This window comes from Ambystoma mexicanum, chromosome 10, assembly GCF_040938575.1.
Source record: "Ambystoma mexicanum isolate Mex_15411 chromosome 10, UKY_AmexF1_1, whole genome shotgun sequence".
Lineage (NCBI taxonomy): Eukaryota > Metazoa > Chordata > Amphibia > Caudata > Ambystomatidae > Ambystoma > Ambystoma mexicanum.
The window spans coordinates 1229699961-1229717141 of NC_090932.1; the positions used below are offsets into that span (position 1 = coordinate 1229699961).

General features: G+C 44.6%; 1 protein-coding gene across 1 annotated transcript in view; it reads left to right on the forward strand.

Moving 5' to 3' along the window:
- Positions 1-17181, forward strand: part of KSR2 (kinase suppressor of ras 2) — a 2560931-nt gene that overhangs the window by 541638 nt on the left and 2002112 nt on the right. The window contains exon 4 of the mRNA XM_069619206.1: positions 14537-15041. Within this exon, the coding sequence (XP_069475307.1) occupies positions 14537-15041 (505 nt within the window). The remainder of the gene's footprint in view (positions 1-14536; positions 15042-17181) is intronic.

Genomic DNA, 17181 nt, shown 5'->3' on the forward strand with positions numbered 1-17181 from the left:
ACCTGATATACCACTGGAGGCATCCTTTTGTGACTCTCCATATTTTCACGTGCCGCATCTGTAAAGAGAGACAAAGCACATTTTCCACGTGCAACATTTACCAGACAGCGCCGGGTAATACAGACTCTTACCTGAGCACCACCTGCTGCCACAAGAGCATGTTTTCACAAGCCAGCTGCAAGACAAGAAAGGAAGGGGGGAACAAGAGTGAACATCGGACATATTGAACTCTATGAACTTAATACTTACTGGTCCTCACCAGGAACCTCAGTCAATACTCTCCGGAACTCTCCCGAGCCTTCAAACCAGTGAAGTAACTGGAATCGACGCGCCCCTGCAAATTCACGCAGGATGGAGAGCTCATCTTTCAAGAATATAAGCTGAGATTGCTGTGAGGGCATTTCGGAGGTGATTAGTTGGGGAGGACTGTGGGGGTGCCATCACTTGAATCAATCCACAAGTGGCTAAATCCATCTCTCCACTTGCAGGAGAATATTTCTATGGGTTAAGCAGACAAGATTTGGAGGACAGATCCAGTCAGTCATCGCTGCACTACGCATCACGTGGGTGGAGACCGCAGCTGTCCGGGTCCGACCGACGCCCCTGTGGGAGCCAGGTGAGCGTAACAGACACCACGTGGGCCTTCAGACAGGAAACTCTGGGCGATTACCCAATGGTAAAGACTACCGTAACCAGAAGGCCTTGCGAAGAGGCGAAGAACGGTTAAAGTGGTCACACAGGGGTCTTGCAAAATTAGCTGTACCGTCGAAAGTCTTTGACCGATGGAGAATTATGGAAGCTAAGGGAAATCCTGCATGGTGAAAACTAATACATGAACTGTTTGATAAATGTAGGCAAGAGTGAACCCAGCAGGGGGATGCTAACGTGTCGGGGCAAAGTCTAAAGTTCCTTAGTGAACTGTCTGTAAAAGTTGGCAAGAGTGAACCCGCCAGAGGGAAGCTGACAATCCGAAGCGAAGCCTGAAGAATTGTTTAAAAAGACATTCCGGTTTGTGAAAGCGTGAGCATTGCAAAACAAGGGGAAGGGAAGAGTCCCCCTTCTCATCTGGGGTCTGAGCCCAGCTGAGGGAGATCCAGGGGTGGAAAGTTACCACCCAAAGTTAGCTGAGAAAGGAAGTGTCTTGTTAATACGTCTGAGGGGTCAGCGCCTAGAAGAGAGGGACCCAAGGGTGAAGACATCACCCAAAGTGTTCGTAGAACAGAACTTTGTGTTTGTTTGTTGAGTATTAGACCTCGAAGGCAAGAGACTTTTCGTTATAAAGAGACATAACCATCAAATTAACCTGATAGCTGAAACGGTACTGTTAGCTCATGCTGGGAAGGTTCTAGCGTGTGCTGTGCTCCAAAGTCCCACCTCATCCCATGCTAAAAACGTGGGGAAGGGAGTCCTCAAGGCAATCACATCCTGACTTATTATTTGTGAACACATCTCTTCTTTATTTTTGAATACCCTATCCCACACTCTCTGTAATTAGTTGTAAGGAATTGGCTATAGGTATTTCTTATTATAGGCTTTTTACTTTAACAAGACTCCACAAGGACTGCCTTATTTTTCATTTGATGGTCGACGCTTGCTCCGATCTTAGATTTACATTTAGGTAAGGCATTTTTCCACCCTGCACTTAGTTTAATAAATACCCTAGAACTGCGATCGCTTGTCTGTCTTTACTGTTGTCACCATGAGTTCCTTACTGTACCCACAGCGACACAAAAGGCAGGTTGACGGGTATGGACTTTTGAATGGCACAGCCTTAATTGACCAAATGAAATGGAAGCAAATGAATTTTATTTTTGACTATTTTGCACAATCTTTATTGGAAGATGACTTTTATCCCACTGCCTCATACGATTTAATATGATGCAGGCCAACTCTTTTGCATCTGCAGTTGATACCAGATAGGGTGGAATTTGTACTGTAGAGCTAAGTAAAAAATAGCAGAGTTTACTACCTATAAGTCTAGAAACCTTGGGAATTAACTTAATTAGAACTCTTGTGGGTGAAAGTAACCAATCTGGTACTCAAAACGTGGACTTTGCCTGCCAGTGTAAGCCTGCATTCTGAGCAGAATCTCCAGCTGCTTGTCCCTACCACCCTCCCCAACCTCATCATAATCCTCCTGCGCTTAACCCTCCTGGCACATCTCTCCACAAATCAAGCTCCACCAGCTCCCAAATAAGTCCTAATCATTAATGGGTGCCACTGCCTCCTCACTGCCCACCTCAGCTTATGCTCACATTTCCCTATGGTGGTCCAGTGTCCCCAGGGGGTTTGCAAGAGAGACTCTGCACAAAGCCCCAGTTCACAGCCAAAGGTTATTTTTTTGTGACCGAACAAGTTGATATTATTGGGATTTATACTGCACACCGCTGCCATTTGCATGGTCTCCAGGCATTCTGGAAGATCTGAAAAGGAATAGGGTGAGGGGATGTCAATTGTAATTGTTTATTTGTAAAGCGCTTATACACGAGTGAAGTGCTTCAAAGCGCTTCAAGGCGGGAAGGGAACAGGGGAATACAGTTGTCATTCTTAGGCCTTGAAGTTTTCGAATTATCTAACAAAAATAACTAGCATACCAGGCCATAGGCATTTCTACTAGTGCAAGTGGTTGATGGTTTGTTAGTGGAAGGAGAGGGAGAGTCCAAAAGTCCTTTGCTGTTCTTTTGGTAGTTTCAGTTCAGAGAAAAGGTCCAGGTGTGTTGGGTTAGCTTCTATAGGTTTTTATAGGTTGTTTTGTTTGCCTGTGGTGCAGTATTGAAATTTGAGCCTGCTCTGATGGAGTGAGTTCTTGGAAGGGGTGTGCATTTTGCTGTATAATTTTACAGTAGGTGTTGTGGTAGTGTGTGGGAGTTGTCTTCCTGTAAGTGTGTGGTGTGTTTGCATGAAACTGGAGAGTTTTAGTAAGATTAATGGAAGTAATGGGGTCCTTCTGCCAATGTTGAGTCGATTCTTTGGTTTAGACTGAAATATCTTATACGGTGGTTAACGATATTACTTTTTCATTCGCTGGGGCTACCCAGTTTGGTTGAGTTGATCTAGGAGGCCAAGGGCGACTCCATAGTTTGTGGTGTACCTTTGTTTTGAGGTTGGGGATTTCTCTTAGACATTGCTTAGTTTTTAGTTTGGCATGTTAAAGAGCCAGGTTTTTAGTGACATCTTGAAGGTCAGATGTTCTCCTATTTTGCATATTTCCTTGCGGAGTGAGTTCCAGAGTTTTGTTGAGATGTATGAGAAGGCTGATACACCATATTTCATTTTTTAATATTAATATTGTTTGGGTTAAAGACGCATGTCCTCGCTGAATCTTAGGGTTCAGTTCCATCTGTAGATGGAGATTTTTCTCCTGCAGGAATTTTACTCCTTGGCCATGGTTTGCTCTGTGGTTTGTGCAGAGTGTTTTTAAGGAAATCCTTTTTTTGACTGATAGCCAGTGTAGAGGTCTTCGTAATGGTGTGATGTGTTCTTTTTGCGAGTCTGAGGAGTAGTCTTGCTGCTTCTCTATCCATTGTATTTTTTTGGTAAGGTAGGCTGTCATTCCATGGTAGATTCTGTTGGCATAATCTATTTTTTACATGATTAGGGAGACGGTGGCAAGTGTTTTGTGTGGGAAGGTGAGAATGTGTAATATCCGTTTGTGCATAGGTGGAAGAAGCATTTTTTCACTACTACATTGCTGTGGAGGTTCTAATGTTTGGCCATTGTCCATTAATTGTTACGCTCACCTGGTTCCCACAGGGGCGTAGATCGAACCCGGACAGCATGCGGCCTCAACCAACGTGAAGCGTAGGGCAAAGATGACCGTCTGGACGGACCCCCTTAGTCTTGTAAGCTTGACTCGTAGAAGTATTCTCCTGTAGATGGAGAAAGGGATTTAGCCCCGTGGGTGTGAATGCAGACCCCCTCCCCTGCTCCCGATTTCCCCACTTGCCTCCTCCGATATTCCCAATCAGTGTCCTCACTTTATGTTTTTGATTGGTGAGCTCTCCATCCTGCGTGGCATGCAGGGGCACGTAGATACCAGTTGCTTCACTGGTTTTAGGTGCTGGAGTTCTGGACGATTATTTACTCCAGAGTTTGCCACGATTAAAGAGTTCAAAATGTCCAGTGTTCACTCTTGCACTCCCCTGTTGATTTGCGGCGACAAATCCTGTCTGGAGATTGCTGGCGGCATTCAGGTAAGAGCCTGTATCACCCAAACTATCCTGTAAAGTTGCGTGAGTTTAGCTCATTGTTTTTTCCTTCTTTCATAGATGTGGCGATGTGGCGTAAGAAGATGCAGCGTATTGAAGGATAAAGCCTCCGGTGATAATCAGGTGAGTCTCGTAATAAAAGTGATTGTCTTTTTAGTCTCTTTAGGCTCACCTTGCTATTTTCTTGTCTCTTCCCCAGATGTTGAAAATCACCGAAGAAAATGACGGAGGCAGCGCCGAGTCGGAGATGCTGTGGGCTGGTGAAAATGGAGTGGTGCTGCAGCTGGAATACGATACGTGCCGAAAGAATGTCCCTTTAGGCTCGGAGTGATGCAAGATCCGAAATCAGGTAAGGAATAGATTAAAATCCGTAATCTTACCTCTTCTCCTATTTTCCTTTCTCTCCTAGGAGCTCCGTGTTCGAGACGGGCATGGCAGAAGACTGGATGCAGGTTTGCAGGCACGGTGAGCGTTACGCTGCTAAATGCAGAATAACGCGAAGCGTGTGTTGTAGATCAGGCATGGTTTAAATAGCTTCAAAAGTAGTCCCAGGTAAGAAGTCCCTAGAACCACAGCCGAGTGAAAAGTAGTCCTTGTGAAAAAATAGTCCCTTCCAGGTCTCACGTTGGCCTGGATGCATGTGCAGCATGGTCTGCCTGAGGTAAGTGATGACTATGAGCCTGGCGCCTTTGGCGCCAGGACTGATTCCAACTATGAGCCTGGCGCCTAAGGTGCCAGGACTGAACCCAGATAGCCCCTAGCCGGGGCTTCTGAGGTTTAAACAAATGTTTAGAGGCCTGCTTCCGGGGCGGATGGGCTTGGTCCAGCTGCCCTGGGGCAGGCATCATGACAGCACTCCCCCCTCCAAGGCCCCCCCTGAGGTTGTTCTTCCTCTGGGCCCTGGTTTGTCTGGGAAGTTCCGATGGAATTTCTTCACTAATCGAGGTGCATGGACGTGGTCACTGGGTTCCCATGACCTTTCCTGTGGTCCGTAACCTTTCTAATCGATTAAATAAAAAAGTTTAGATTTAACCATCTTAGAGTCCAGGATATATTTTACCTCAAATTCAGGTTCTCCATCTATTAGGATGGGATCAGGTGGTTTGGCTAATCTTGTTCTGGGTTGAACTGGTTTTAGAAGTGAAACATGGAAGACTGGATGGCTCTGCATACTAGAGGGCAATTCTAATTTAACTGCTACCGGGTTGATAATGTTTTTAATGGTATAAGGCCCCAAAAATCTAGGATTAAAAGTTCGAGTCCCTTTTAGAGGTATGTGTCTGGTAGCCAGCCAAACTTGATCTCCAATCTGGTAATGGGGAGTGTCACTCCTATGCTGATCGGCATTCTTCTTGTATTTCGCCTTTGCTTTTTTCAAATGTTCAGTTGCTTCCTTAAAGGCTTGAGTAATAGTAGAGTGCAGATGGGTCACTGCCGGCATTTCCAAGTGCTGGGGTGAATCAAGTTCTGAGGTTCGAGGATGATGACCATAAATGGTATAAAAGGGGCTTTGTCCGGTTCCTGAATGTACTGAGTTATTGTAAGCGTATTCTGCAATCCATAATATATTCTTCCAATTGCCCTCGGTCTGATGTAACATGCAATGTACGTATTGTTCCAGAGTCTGGTTGGTCCTTTCTGTCTGACCATCGGTTTGGGGATGGTGTCTAGTAGATAATCTCACATCGATTTGCGCTAGTTGACAACATTTCTTCCAGAATTGCGAAATGAATTGACTACCTCGATCTGACACCAATACAGAAGGAAATCCATGCATTCGAACGATGTTTTCGAGGAATTCCTTGGCCAAAATTGAAGCGGAAGGTAATCCCTTTAAAGGAATAAAGTGAGACATCTTGGAAAAAAAGTCAACAACTACTAGAATGGTGTTAAACCCATTACATGGAGGTAGATCTGTAATAAAGTCTACGGACAAAGTGTGCCAGGGTGTGGGCAAAACATCCAAAGGCTGTAAAAGACTGGCTAGTTTCTTCTTCTGTCTTTTGTTTTGGGCGCAGATCCCACAAGACAACACAAAAGACTTTACGTCCTTTCGCCAGGTGGGCCACCAGAATTGTCTTTTAATTTTAGCTTCAGTCTTGGCAATACCTGGGTGTCCCATCAAAGCATCATGGTAATTGGAGATTACCAGTTCTTGCAGTTCCTTGTGTGGTAAAAATAGACGCCCTTTATAGTGAGGTAACTCATTAATGACTGAATGATTCTGGGCCCTTTTTTACCCAGTCCTGCAGGGCTGTTGGATCGAAAAGTTGTTGGATCTTTAAATGAATATCTTCCAAAGTCTGTAAAGTAGTTACGCCGAGGATTCTTTGTCCTGGAATTATGGGTACTGGTTCTGGGTTCAAAAACTGCTCCTCCCATTCCTATTCGGGATAAGGCTTCTGCCTTACCATTCTTGCAACCAGGTCGATAAGTAATCACGAAATCGAATTCGGCGAAGAATAGCGCCCATCGGAGTTGACGGGATGATTGGGCCTTGGCTGTTTTTAAATATTGCAGGTTCCTGTGATCAGTGATTACTGTGATGGTGTGCCTAGCACCGAGAAGGTAATGTCTCCAAGCTTTGAAGGCAGATTTGATGGCTAACAATTCTTTATCGGTAACCGCATAGTTTAATTCGGGGGCCGAAAACTTTCTGGACCAAAAGGCTACAGGATGAAGTTGACCGGTTTCTGGATCATTCTGGAACAGGACAACTCCCATGGCTAAACTGGACGCATCTGTTTCGACTATGTATGGGAGTTCGGGACGTGGATGCTTCAAGACAGGTGCTGATGTGAATTTCGACTTCAACTCTCGGAAGGCTCTTTCAGCCTCTTCGGTCCACAAGAAGCGTTTGTTTTTTCGCAAAAGTACTGTGATGGGGTGTACGAGAAATGAGAAATCTGGAATAAATCTGCAGTAGAAATTAGCAAATCCGAGCATGCTTTGTGCTCCTTTAACTGAATTGGGTGATGGCCATTTGAGGATAGCATCCACTTTTCGAGAGTCCATTCTGACTCCTTTTGGAGTCAAGATAAATCCTAGGAATTCTACTTCTGTAGTATGAAAAACACATTTTTCCAGTTTCGCAAATAACTTGTGCTGACGTAGTTTCTGAAGGACTGATCGAAAGTGCTCAACATGATCTGATTCTGAGGAAGAGTACACTAGAATATCGTCAATGTAAAAGACTATGCAAACATTGATGAGTTCACGAAGGACATCGTTCATAAAATACTGGAAGGCTGCTGTTGCATTGCACAACCCGAAGGGCATCACCTGATATTCGAACAATCCATATTTGGTGCAAAAGGCAGTCTTCCATTCGTCGCCCTTCTTTACACGTACCAAATGATACGCCCCACTGAGATCTAATTTAGTGTAAATGCAAGCATCCTTTACCTGGTCTAGTAATTCGGGGATCAAAGGCAATGGGTATCGGTTCTTCACAGTAATCTGATTTAATGCGCGGTAGTCTATACATGTTCTAAGGTCACCTTCCTTTTTTCGGTACGAAGAACAAAGCTGAGGAAACGGGGGACTTGGATGGACGAATGAAGCCATTAGCAAGTTATTGGTCTAAATATTGTCATAGGTGCAGGTTTACGGGTTCCGTGAGGGCGTAGATCCTGCTGCATGGGGGTTGTGCACCGGGTATGAGGTCGATTTGACAATCGTATGATCTGTGTGGCGGTAAGGTATTTGCTTGTTCTTTTTGGAAAACATCCTGGAATTATTGGTATTCCTGAGGTAACTGCATGACTGGAGTAGTGACTGTGGCCAGGCCTTTGTTCAAGGGTTTTTTCGGGTAACAGGTGTGTGCACAATCCGGGAAGGTTATTCTCTTCTCTCGCCAATCAATACAAGGATTATGTGTTTCTAACCAAGGTATCCCCAGTATTATTTGGAACTGTGGAGCTTTGATTAAATCAAACACAATAGTCTCTCGATGCCTGTCCTGACCCAGCAATGTCATCTCTGTAGTGGAATGAGTTACAGGCCCTGAGGCAATTTCAGTTCCATCGACTATGGTGATGACATCCGGAGCGGTCTTTTTGCAGAGAGATAGGTTCATCCTAGAAGCCAATTTATGGTCCATATAGTTTCCTACGGCCCCGCTATCGACATATGCCCTTGCTGCGTGTATACGTGATGGAAGTCTTGGATCAATGAGAACCATTGGTATGATTAGATGCGAGGTCTGAGTGTCCTTCTTCAAGCTCGGGAAACAACCTTTTCAGACTGTTTGATTTCTAACAGCTACTCCGGCTACTTTCTTGGATGGTTTAATAGGGCAATCCCTTATAAAAATGTCCTGAAGCCCCACAATAAAGGCACAATTGCATATGTCATCTTCGTTCTCTCTCTTTTTGCGTTAGGGGTCCCTTAACCCCTCCAATCTGCATGGATTCTGATGTTTTAGTTCCTTTGGAGGTAACATGTGGCTTAACCAGTACTCGATTCTCGAATTTAGCTCGATCAGCCTTTCGATTCTGAAGTCGGTGTTCTAACTGGACTACTAAGTCTATATATTCTGTGCAATCCTGAGGTGGGTTCACCACTTGAGCCAAAACATCTTTGAGTTCACCCCGAAGCCCACGATGAAATAAAGTAATTATTTTCTCCTCTGGCCAGCCGGTTTCCACCACTAACCTGTTGAAGGTTGTGATATAGGTTAGCAGATCCTGATTGCCTTGTCGTAGGGATAAAAGTTTGTTATCCAGGGCCTGACGCTGCGAACGTCTGGCAAATAGTGTTTCCATGCTCAATTGAAAACCTTGAAAATCCCGAAGAAGAGGGTCATCCTGGTTGACCAGCAGGATTGACCAATCAGTTGCGCGGCCACTAAGGTACGATAGTACAAAGGCTACTTTGGCTTGGTCGTTTTGGAAAGCTCCTGGTCTGCATAGAAAGTGCAAGCGGCACTGATTCATGAACATGCCGAACATTTTTGGGTCCCCAGCAAAACGTTTGGGTGGAGCTAAAGGAATGCTCCCTGGTAGAACCACTTGCACAGGATTGCTCGAAGAGACAGGAGCTGGATTCCCTCCGAGTCCAAGTAGTGGTGTTTGGCCGGCTTGGCCTTGCAGCAGTTGTCTAGCAAGATCATCAGTGTGTTCCTTTGACAAAATAAGTTCTCTCCTGAGGGCATTAGTCTCTTGGCGTACAGACTGCACCTCTGCCCTAAGTTCCCCTAACAGTTGGGCTAGTTGGTCGGTTTCAGAGGTTTCCATAACGCCCGGGTGGGGATTTTTAGGTAGGCTTCGCGTTCTGTTACGCTCACCTGGTTCCCACAGGGGCGTAGATCGAACCCAGACAGCTGCGGCCCCCACCAACGTGAAGCGTAGGGCAAAGATGACCGTCTGGACGGACCCCCTTAGTCTTGTAAGCTTGACTCGTAGAAGTATTCTCCTGTAGATGGAGAAAGGAATTTAGCCCCGTGGGTGTGAATGCAGACCCCCTCCCCTGCTCCAGATTTCCCCACTTGCCACCTCCGATATTCCCAATCAGTGTCCTCACCTTATGTTTTTGATTGGTGAGCTCTTCATCCTGCGTGGCATGCAGGGGCGCGTAGATACCAGTTGCTTCACTGGTTTTAGGTGCTGGAGTTCTGGACGATTATTGACTCCGGAGTTTGCCAAGATTAAAGAGTTCAAAATGTCCAATGTTCACTCTTGCACTCCCCTGTTGATTTGCAGCGACAAATCCTGTCTGGAGATTTCTGGCAGTGTTCAGGTAAGAGTCTGTATCACCCAAACTATCCTGTAAAGTTGCGTGAGTTTAGCTCATTGTTTTTTAGATGCGGCGTAAGAAGATGTAGCGTATTGAAGGATAAAGCCTCCGGTGATAATCAGGTGAGTCTCGTAATAAAAGTGATTGTCTTTTTAGTCTCTTTAGGCTCACCTTGCTATTTTCTTGTCTTTTCCCCAGATGTTGAAAATCACCGAAGAAAATGACGGCGGCAGCGCATGATGTGGGCTGGTGAAAATGGAGCGGCGGTACAGCTGGAATACGATGCGTGCCGAAAGAATGTCTCTTTAGGCTCGGAGTGATGCAAGATCCGAAATCAGGTAAGGAATAGATTAAAATCCATAATCTAACCTCTTCTTTTATTTTCCTTTCTCTCCTAGGAGCTCCGTGTTCGATACGGGCGTGGCAGAAGACTGGATGCAGGTTTGCAGGAACAGTGAGTGTTACGCTACTAAATGCAGAATAACGCGAAGCGTGTGTTGTAGATCGGGCATGGTTTAAATAGCTTCAAAAGTAGTCCCAGGTAAGAAGTTCCTAGAACCACACCCGAGTGAAAAGTAGTCCTTGTGAAAAAATAGTCCCTTCCAGGTCTCACGTTGGCCTGGATGCATGTGCAACTTTCAGGTTTCCTTCCCCTATTCAGGCTATTTTCCCTTATTCAAGTTTCTTTCCCATTATTTCTCTCTTATTATCCTTTTTAGATTAGCCTTGTGTGGGTGGGAAGTTTTCTATTGTAGTTGGTTTGGCCTTAACTTCCTGATTCAGAATCCTGGTTCTGACCCAAGGCAAAATGGAGTTCACAGTGACAGCTCTGATTGGTTAGAAAACACTGCTGAACAACAATGAACATTCTAAACTGTCACTCTTTGCCTTTCATCATCTAAACCCCATCTGAGAGGACGTGTGTAGTGGCTGCTCCTGCTTCAGACTTGGGCCTGGTGGATTTTATCCTTCAGGCATTAGCAGTTGAACGGCTACTTTCTTGGGGGTTTCAGGAGAAGTTATCTGCTGTCAGTAATTTGTTTTGAAGACAGGAAACTCTGAAGATCTTTAAGAAATCGTTCTGGAGATAAGTGACTTTGTTTAACTGCAGCTCTGTTTATCTTAAAGACATTTAAGTGAGAACTCGTAACATGTTACCTTTGAATTTATATTTTTGAACTTTTTGAGTGCGCTTGAAGTTTTGAGCGAGGTTAACGGGTGAACGCTATTTGTTAAACACGTACTACGTGCAATCTGAAACTAACCGTTGAACCTTTGCGCGTGCGAGGGAAATTTGCGCGTGTGTTTTCAAGCGCGTTGTTTCGGAGTGAGAACTCTATTGCGCGTGTCTTTTCCAGCGCGTGTACTTCCAGGCGAGAGAATTCAACTGCGCATGTGTTTTCCAGCGCGTGTGCTTCCTAGCGTGAGAATCTGTTCGCCGCGTGAGAACTCTATAGCGCGTGTGTTTTCCAGCGCATGTGCTTCTGCGCAAGAACTCAATTGCGCGTGTGATTACCAGCGCGTGTGCTTTTTAGCCCATGAACTCGACCGCGTGTGAACTCTTTTGCGCTATAAGGGTTATAAGGCGCGTGTGAATAGGTGCGGGAATTCATCAGCGCGGGAGTTTACCAGCGCGTGTGTTATCTGCGCGTGATTCCGTTTGCGCGTGAATTCTGCTTCGCGTGTGTTAACTAGCGCGTGTGTTTTCTGCGCGTGGACTTTTCTTACAGTGCGCGTGTTCTTCAACGCAGGAAGTTTTCAACGTGCGAATCTTCAGTATTGAGATTATCTGCGTGTGTGTTTAGCACATGTTTCTTCAAGAATTCACAAACTCTATAGAATTGTAAAAAGTTTGAAAACTAAAGAAAAGTTTGAAAGAAAAAGAAAGAAAAAATTAAAGACAATTTAACTGGACAATTAGTGAATTTTGGAAAAAAGGCAAATAGCAAAACTTTCCAGGTTTGCCCAAATTAAGAAGTTGCTGTGAATTTCAAGAGTCTCAAGTAAGAGAGATTTTCAGCTTCTTTACAAGTTTCTCTAAGAAATTTCAAGAGAAGAACCAGGTATGATTCTTAATTATTAGTTAAGGATTTAAAGTCTTTCCAACTCTAATGGTTAAGTAAGTAATAAAAGGATTTGTATCTGCTTTTCTTATATACTCTGCAGGTTCAGCTTTGGTTAGCCTTGACGCAGTCAGCCTGGTGTTGTTTTGTTATCCACTTCCCCCTTTCCCTTTGGGGTGTAGTTTGCAGAGCTGAATTAATATCTAGTTCTGGGAACTACATTTCAGGGGGATTGTCGGGGGTTCAGCAGCTTCCGCGGACACAGGACCTCTCAGCCTGACAGCAGCATGGTCTGCCTGAGATAAGTGATGACTATGAGCCGGGCGCCTTAGGCGCCAGGACTGATTCCAACTATGAGCCTGGCGCCTAAGGCGCCAGGACTGAACCCAGATAGCCCCTAGCCGGGGCTTCTGAGGTTGAAACAAATGTCTGGATGCCTGCTTCCGGGGCGGATGGGCTTGGTCCAGCTGCGAGGGGGCAGGCATCATGACAGCAATATTCAGAGGATTTTAACTACTTTGGAGGCTTTCAGTCTGTTTCCCATTTTGGTAGGACAAGGTATGTGTTGTTGAGTCAAGGGTTGTTGGGGCGTGATCATAGATTTTTGTTTTGTCTTTTGTTAAGTTTGCTGCTCATCCATTTATTTGTGTGAGGCAGTTCGTAAGGGCTTGGTCTATCTCTATGGTGGTGTTAATTTGGTAGATAATTTGCATGTCATCTAATAGTTGTAGCAAGTGAGTCCATCTCTTTTCGTGAGTTTCATGAGTGGGGTCATGTAAATATTGAGGCGTAGTGGTGAGAGTATGGAACGTTGTGGAACCATACAGGCTGCTGTGTCTGGTGCTGACCTGAAGGGAGGTAACCAGGTGGGTTCCGTTCTGTCTGTCAGAAAGGACTTTATCCACAATAGTGCAGTATTGCTAATACCTTTTTCTTGGATTCTTTTGATCAGAGTTGTGTGGTTGACTGTATTGAAGGCAGCTGAAAGGTCTAGTAGTATTAGTGCTGAAGTAGTGTTGGAGTCAGAGTTAATTTTATGGTTGCCCCAGAAGGGGAGTAGTGCTGATTCCAGTCCTCTCATGGGTCTGAAGCTGAATTGTGTCTGGTCTGGTAGATGGTTGGTGTCTTCATGTGCCAGGATTTGTTGTATATATGTATGTTTCTAGGTGTTTTGACGCGTAAGGGATTTTTGAAATAGGCTAGCAGTTGGTTGCATTGTCTGTGTTTCCTAAGGGGTCTTTAAGAAGTTGTTTAATGTGTGCCATTCTGAAACTTCTGCGTACAGATCCTATTGCCAGCGAGTGGATTATAAGGTTGCCCAAATATTCTGGAGGATGGTCTTGTAGATGTCTGGCGGGCAAGTGCCTCCTGGCGATCCAGCTTTGTTACTTTTTTTCAATAGTGTAGTGAAGTCTTCTGTCAAAATTGGTGTTAAGCAGTTTAGTTGTGTGATTGCTTTTGGGGTTGGGTCGTTGGTAAATGTGTTGTTTGTGTGCTTGGGCAAAGTGTTCAGGATTTGTTGGATGTTTATGATGTCTCTGAGGGAGTGGGTATGTCATTGTATGCTGTTTGGTGTTTTATCACTTTGATGTTGAACATCACTTTCTGTATGTTGCTTGCTTTTGAGCTATGTTTGGCATATTGCACATGTCGGTGCACCCCTCACAGTTTTTTTAATATCAAAACAAAAATCTTATGATATGATATTTTATTTGTATCGCGCTCATACACGCGTGTTTCACACACGTGTGAAGAGTGTTTTTTTTCCCCCTTTTTTAATATCAGGGTGGCCCCCCAGTCAGTGCCAGACCTGATTGTTCCAGCCTTGCGGGGGGCATTGGGTGGCTCACCAGTGTTGCACACTTGCTCATTTTTACCACAAAAACAAGACCCTTGCCCACACTGGCCTGTGGGCATTTGGTCCACGGCGTTAACAGTGTTAATGACCACTGCAGAGTGCTGGCCAGCCACGTTAATAACCCTAAGTCCTTGGTAAAGGCACTCACATAATTTTGGCCTAACAACTAGGGCTATTGGGCCATTACTGATCAGGTCAGCAGCCAATACATTGAAACAGTCTTGTATAGAATGTTTTGAATGCATTGGAAAATGTCAATACTTTAATTTTAATCAGGGCACACTTATTATATATTTGCTTTTTGTATCTTCAGTTATGGTAACTTAAAGTATGTCATCTCACGGACGACCGTTTTAGCATCTTTGGTATCTAACTCTATATTTTGGCCAATCATATGTTTATTTTTACCTTTTTTATTAATTATCCTTTATATATTTGTGTTTACACCTAAAACGAAGTAAAATTGATATGTTTTGTCACTATTTCTGCTGTAAGTATTAGTTAATTAATGCCATATGGCTAAATGAATTGTTTATAAACTCCAGTGTTATTCACATGTGAATTGTTGTGTTGCCCTACTTAGGTACTGGTCTTCAAGTTTGAGTATGTTTGCAGGCAGATTTTGTGAAGCAGCGCTGTTCCTAATAGTTTCGTTTTTTTCTTGAACACAGGCAGCAGTTTATCAAAGCAAGATTGGGCCATCCAGTGGCCAGCCATTGAACCAGGCAAAGAGATCACTTTTGCCTGCCACACGGAAAGTACTCAGTGGATCCGGACTCACCTGTCCCAGAGCCCTAAGGTCCAGTCTAAATGCATTCAACATTGCTGTCACCTAGCAGCTTCGTATGCACCAGTGTTCACGCATGTAGACAGATTAACTGTGGAAGGCTACCCTGGACTATGTCAACACCTGGAGGCAGGGCACCGCTCTTTACCCCCATCCCCCCGCCAGCGGCATGCTGTACACACTCCTCCGCGGACTCCGAACATTGTAACAACAATGACCCCTCCAGGGACACCGCCAATGAGGCGGAGGAAACACCTGAAAGCACCTGGAACGCCACCCCCACCCTCTCGAAAACTGATTCACCTAATCCCTGGCTTCACAGCCCTGCACCGGAGTAAATCCCATGAGTTCCAAGTGGGGCATCGTGTTGATGAGGCTCACACCCCAAAGTAAGTGCTCTCCGTGGGAAGCAAGGGTGGAAACCTGGTTTATGCCATTCGGCTGCATGAATGTGCTTGGCTTTGGAGTGGCCTAATGACATACTGTTTGACAGCAGTTTTGTGCAACAAATGAAGGGGCCAGGGCATGATTGCCATTTCTCTGTGTAAATTGTTTGAAATTTGAGTTTACCTTTGGATAATGCTGTATTTTATGATAATTGACTGCAATTAAAATATGCAATACATAAGATCTTGTGTCCACAAACCACGTTCTGCCAAAGATGTAAATACAGGTATTTTAATGCCTCAGTACAATAATATTCAATTTATTATGCATGGAAGGAGTTGACTGCCAGCATTCAGACCTCTAACCTTCAGGTTTCAGTTAATCTCAGCAGCAAGCACGTACCTCACTCAGCAATTTTACAAGTTTATAATGCACCGGTTTCATACATAAGCCCCAGAATGACCACAAACCATATTGTCATTGAACAATGTTTAATTTATAATGTTACAATTGAGGGCTGTATGGTACGGTGGCCTGATGGATATTCAGGTAAAATTCAACTGCATTAAATGTATTTGGTGCAATCCTTAACTAATACAAGTGATTAGATCATAAAAGTGTTGGAGCATTGATGGCAGAAGAGAAGGTACTAAACATTGGCTGCTAGAATCCTCCTGATTTAATGTAGACTAAACTGCCTGTGTTTTGTGGAGAATGGAAGGAGTTATAATGTGTAATATTTCAAAGGGCTGTGACCTGAGGGGGGGAAACACTAGGGCTAGGACACAGTCTCTCAAATTTCCGACTAATTAATTTGTGTAATATTGCCAGCGCTGTATAAAAGTGTTTTTGGGGTGTCATAGACTGATTTGGTCCCACCAAACCAAAGTAATTAAGGAATAGAAGAATATATTCTGCCCCCTCTTCATCTCCTCGTTCTTATTCCTTCCCATAGCTAGATATGCTTCCCCCTCCACCACATTCATCCATTTTGAAATCATAATAATAAACTTGTGTCATTTCAAGAGTAACACTAGCAGTCCACTGGACTGGAGATACTTGTAACCTAGCATAATTACATGATCCATTTAACAATAGCAGCAATGAGCAAGGTATACTGGCAGTAATATGGAAACCTCACTCAATATATATGTTGACTTGATAAAAATTCTGGGTTTGATACCCTTTAGCTTGCCATAATTTCAGGGAATACTTCAGGAAATGAGGAGATGAGATCCTGTTTTTATTCTAAATGCACTTTCACACGTTGGAGATGATCTTATGAGTCCAGTATGGAGTGTGAGAAACCAAAGAGTGTCTCAACCGCTAGTCCTGGGGGAATTGGTATCCAGGTGCCCCGGACACAGCCATCACCTTTGGATCCAGTTCTTGGGGGTGGACCAGTGCTGGAGGATCACCTCAGTGAGATCTTCAGGGAATGGGGTGAGTGAGGCAGCTGATGGTGAGACGCAGTATTCCCCCCTTTTTTGTTCATCTATCCCATCCGAAGTCAGAACTCCCCCACCCCTTCTTTTACATAAACACTGGGCCGAGGAAGAAGGTGACTGAGAGAACCAGACTAACTCTCTCACATCGTACTGGACATGCCCCGTTAATCGGGTCAGGCAAAGTCAGGCACTTTACACTAAGTGCATACACCTGATACTAGTTAGCTCTCGTCACACTAATAACAGGCAATGCCTAAAGAGACACTCTGAGCAAGGTGGAACACGAGTACAAGCGGAACTTCCGGGATGAAGGCACACCTACTGGAGCAGAGCAACGAACCAAAGGATGAGAACAGCGGGCCGGAAACCCCAAGGGTTCCCTACTGGAGGTTGTTGCCTCCGACAGACCGCGAAATACACATGGAGAAGGCCATATCGCACAAGTGAAGATTGCATTGTATTTCAAGGATGCTAGCGACCCTCCCGAGTGAATGGCAGAGTATGGGAGGCCAGGCCAAACCTGTGGTACTAACCTTGACTAGAAAATTGGAAATAGCAAAACAAGAAAGAAGCGCACACAGCCAGTGAGTTGGCAAGCGACCTGAGAGACTGGTGTGTGTTAAAGAGAATGAAGTAGCAACATTATATTACAAGTGAAGGTTGCATGTGTGTGGATGAGGCACAAATAAAGGCA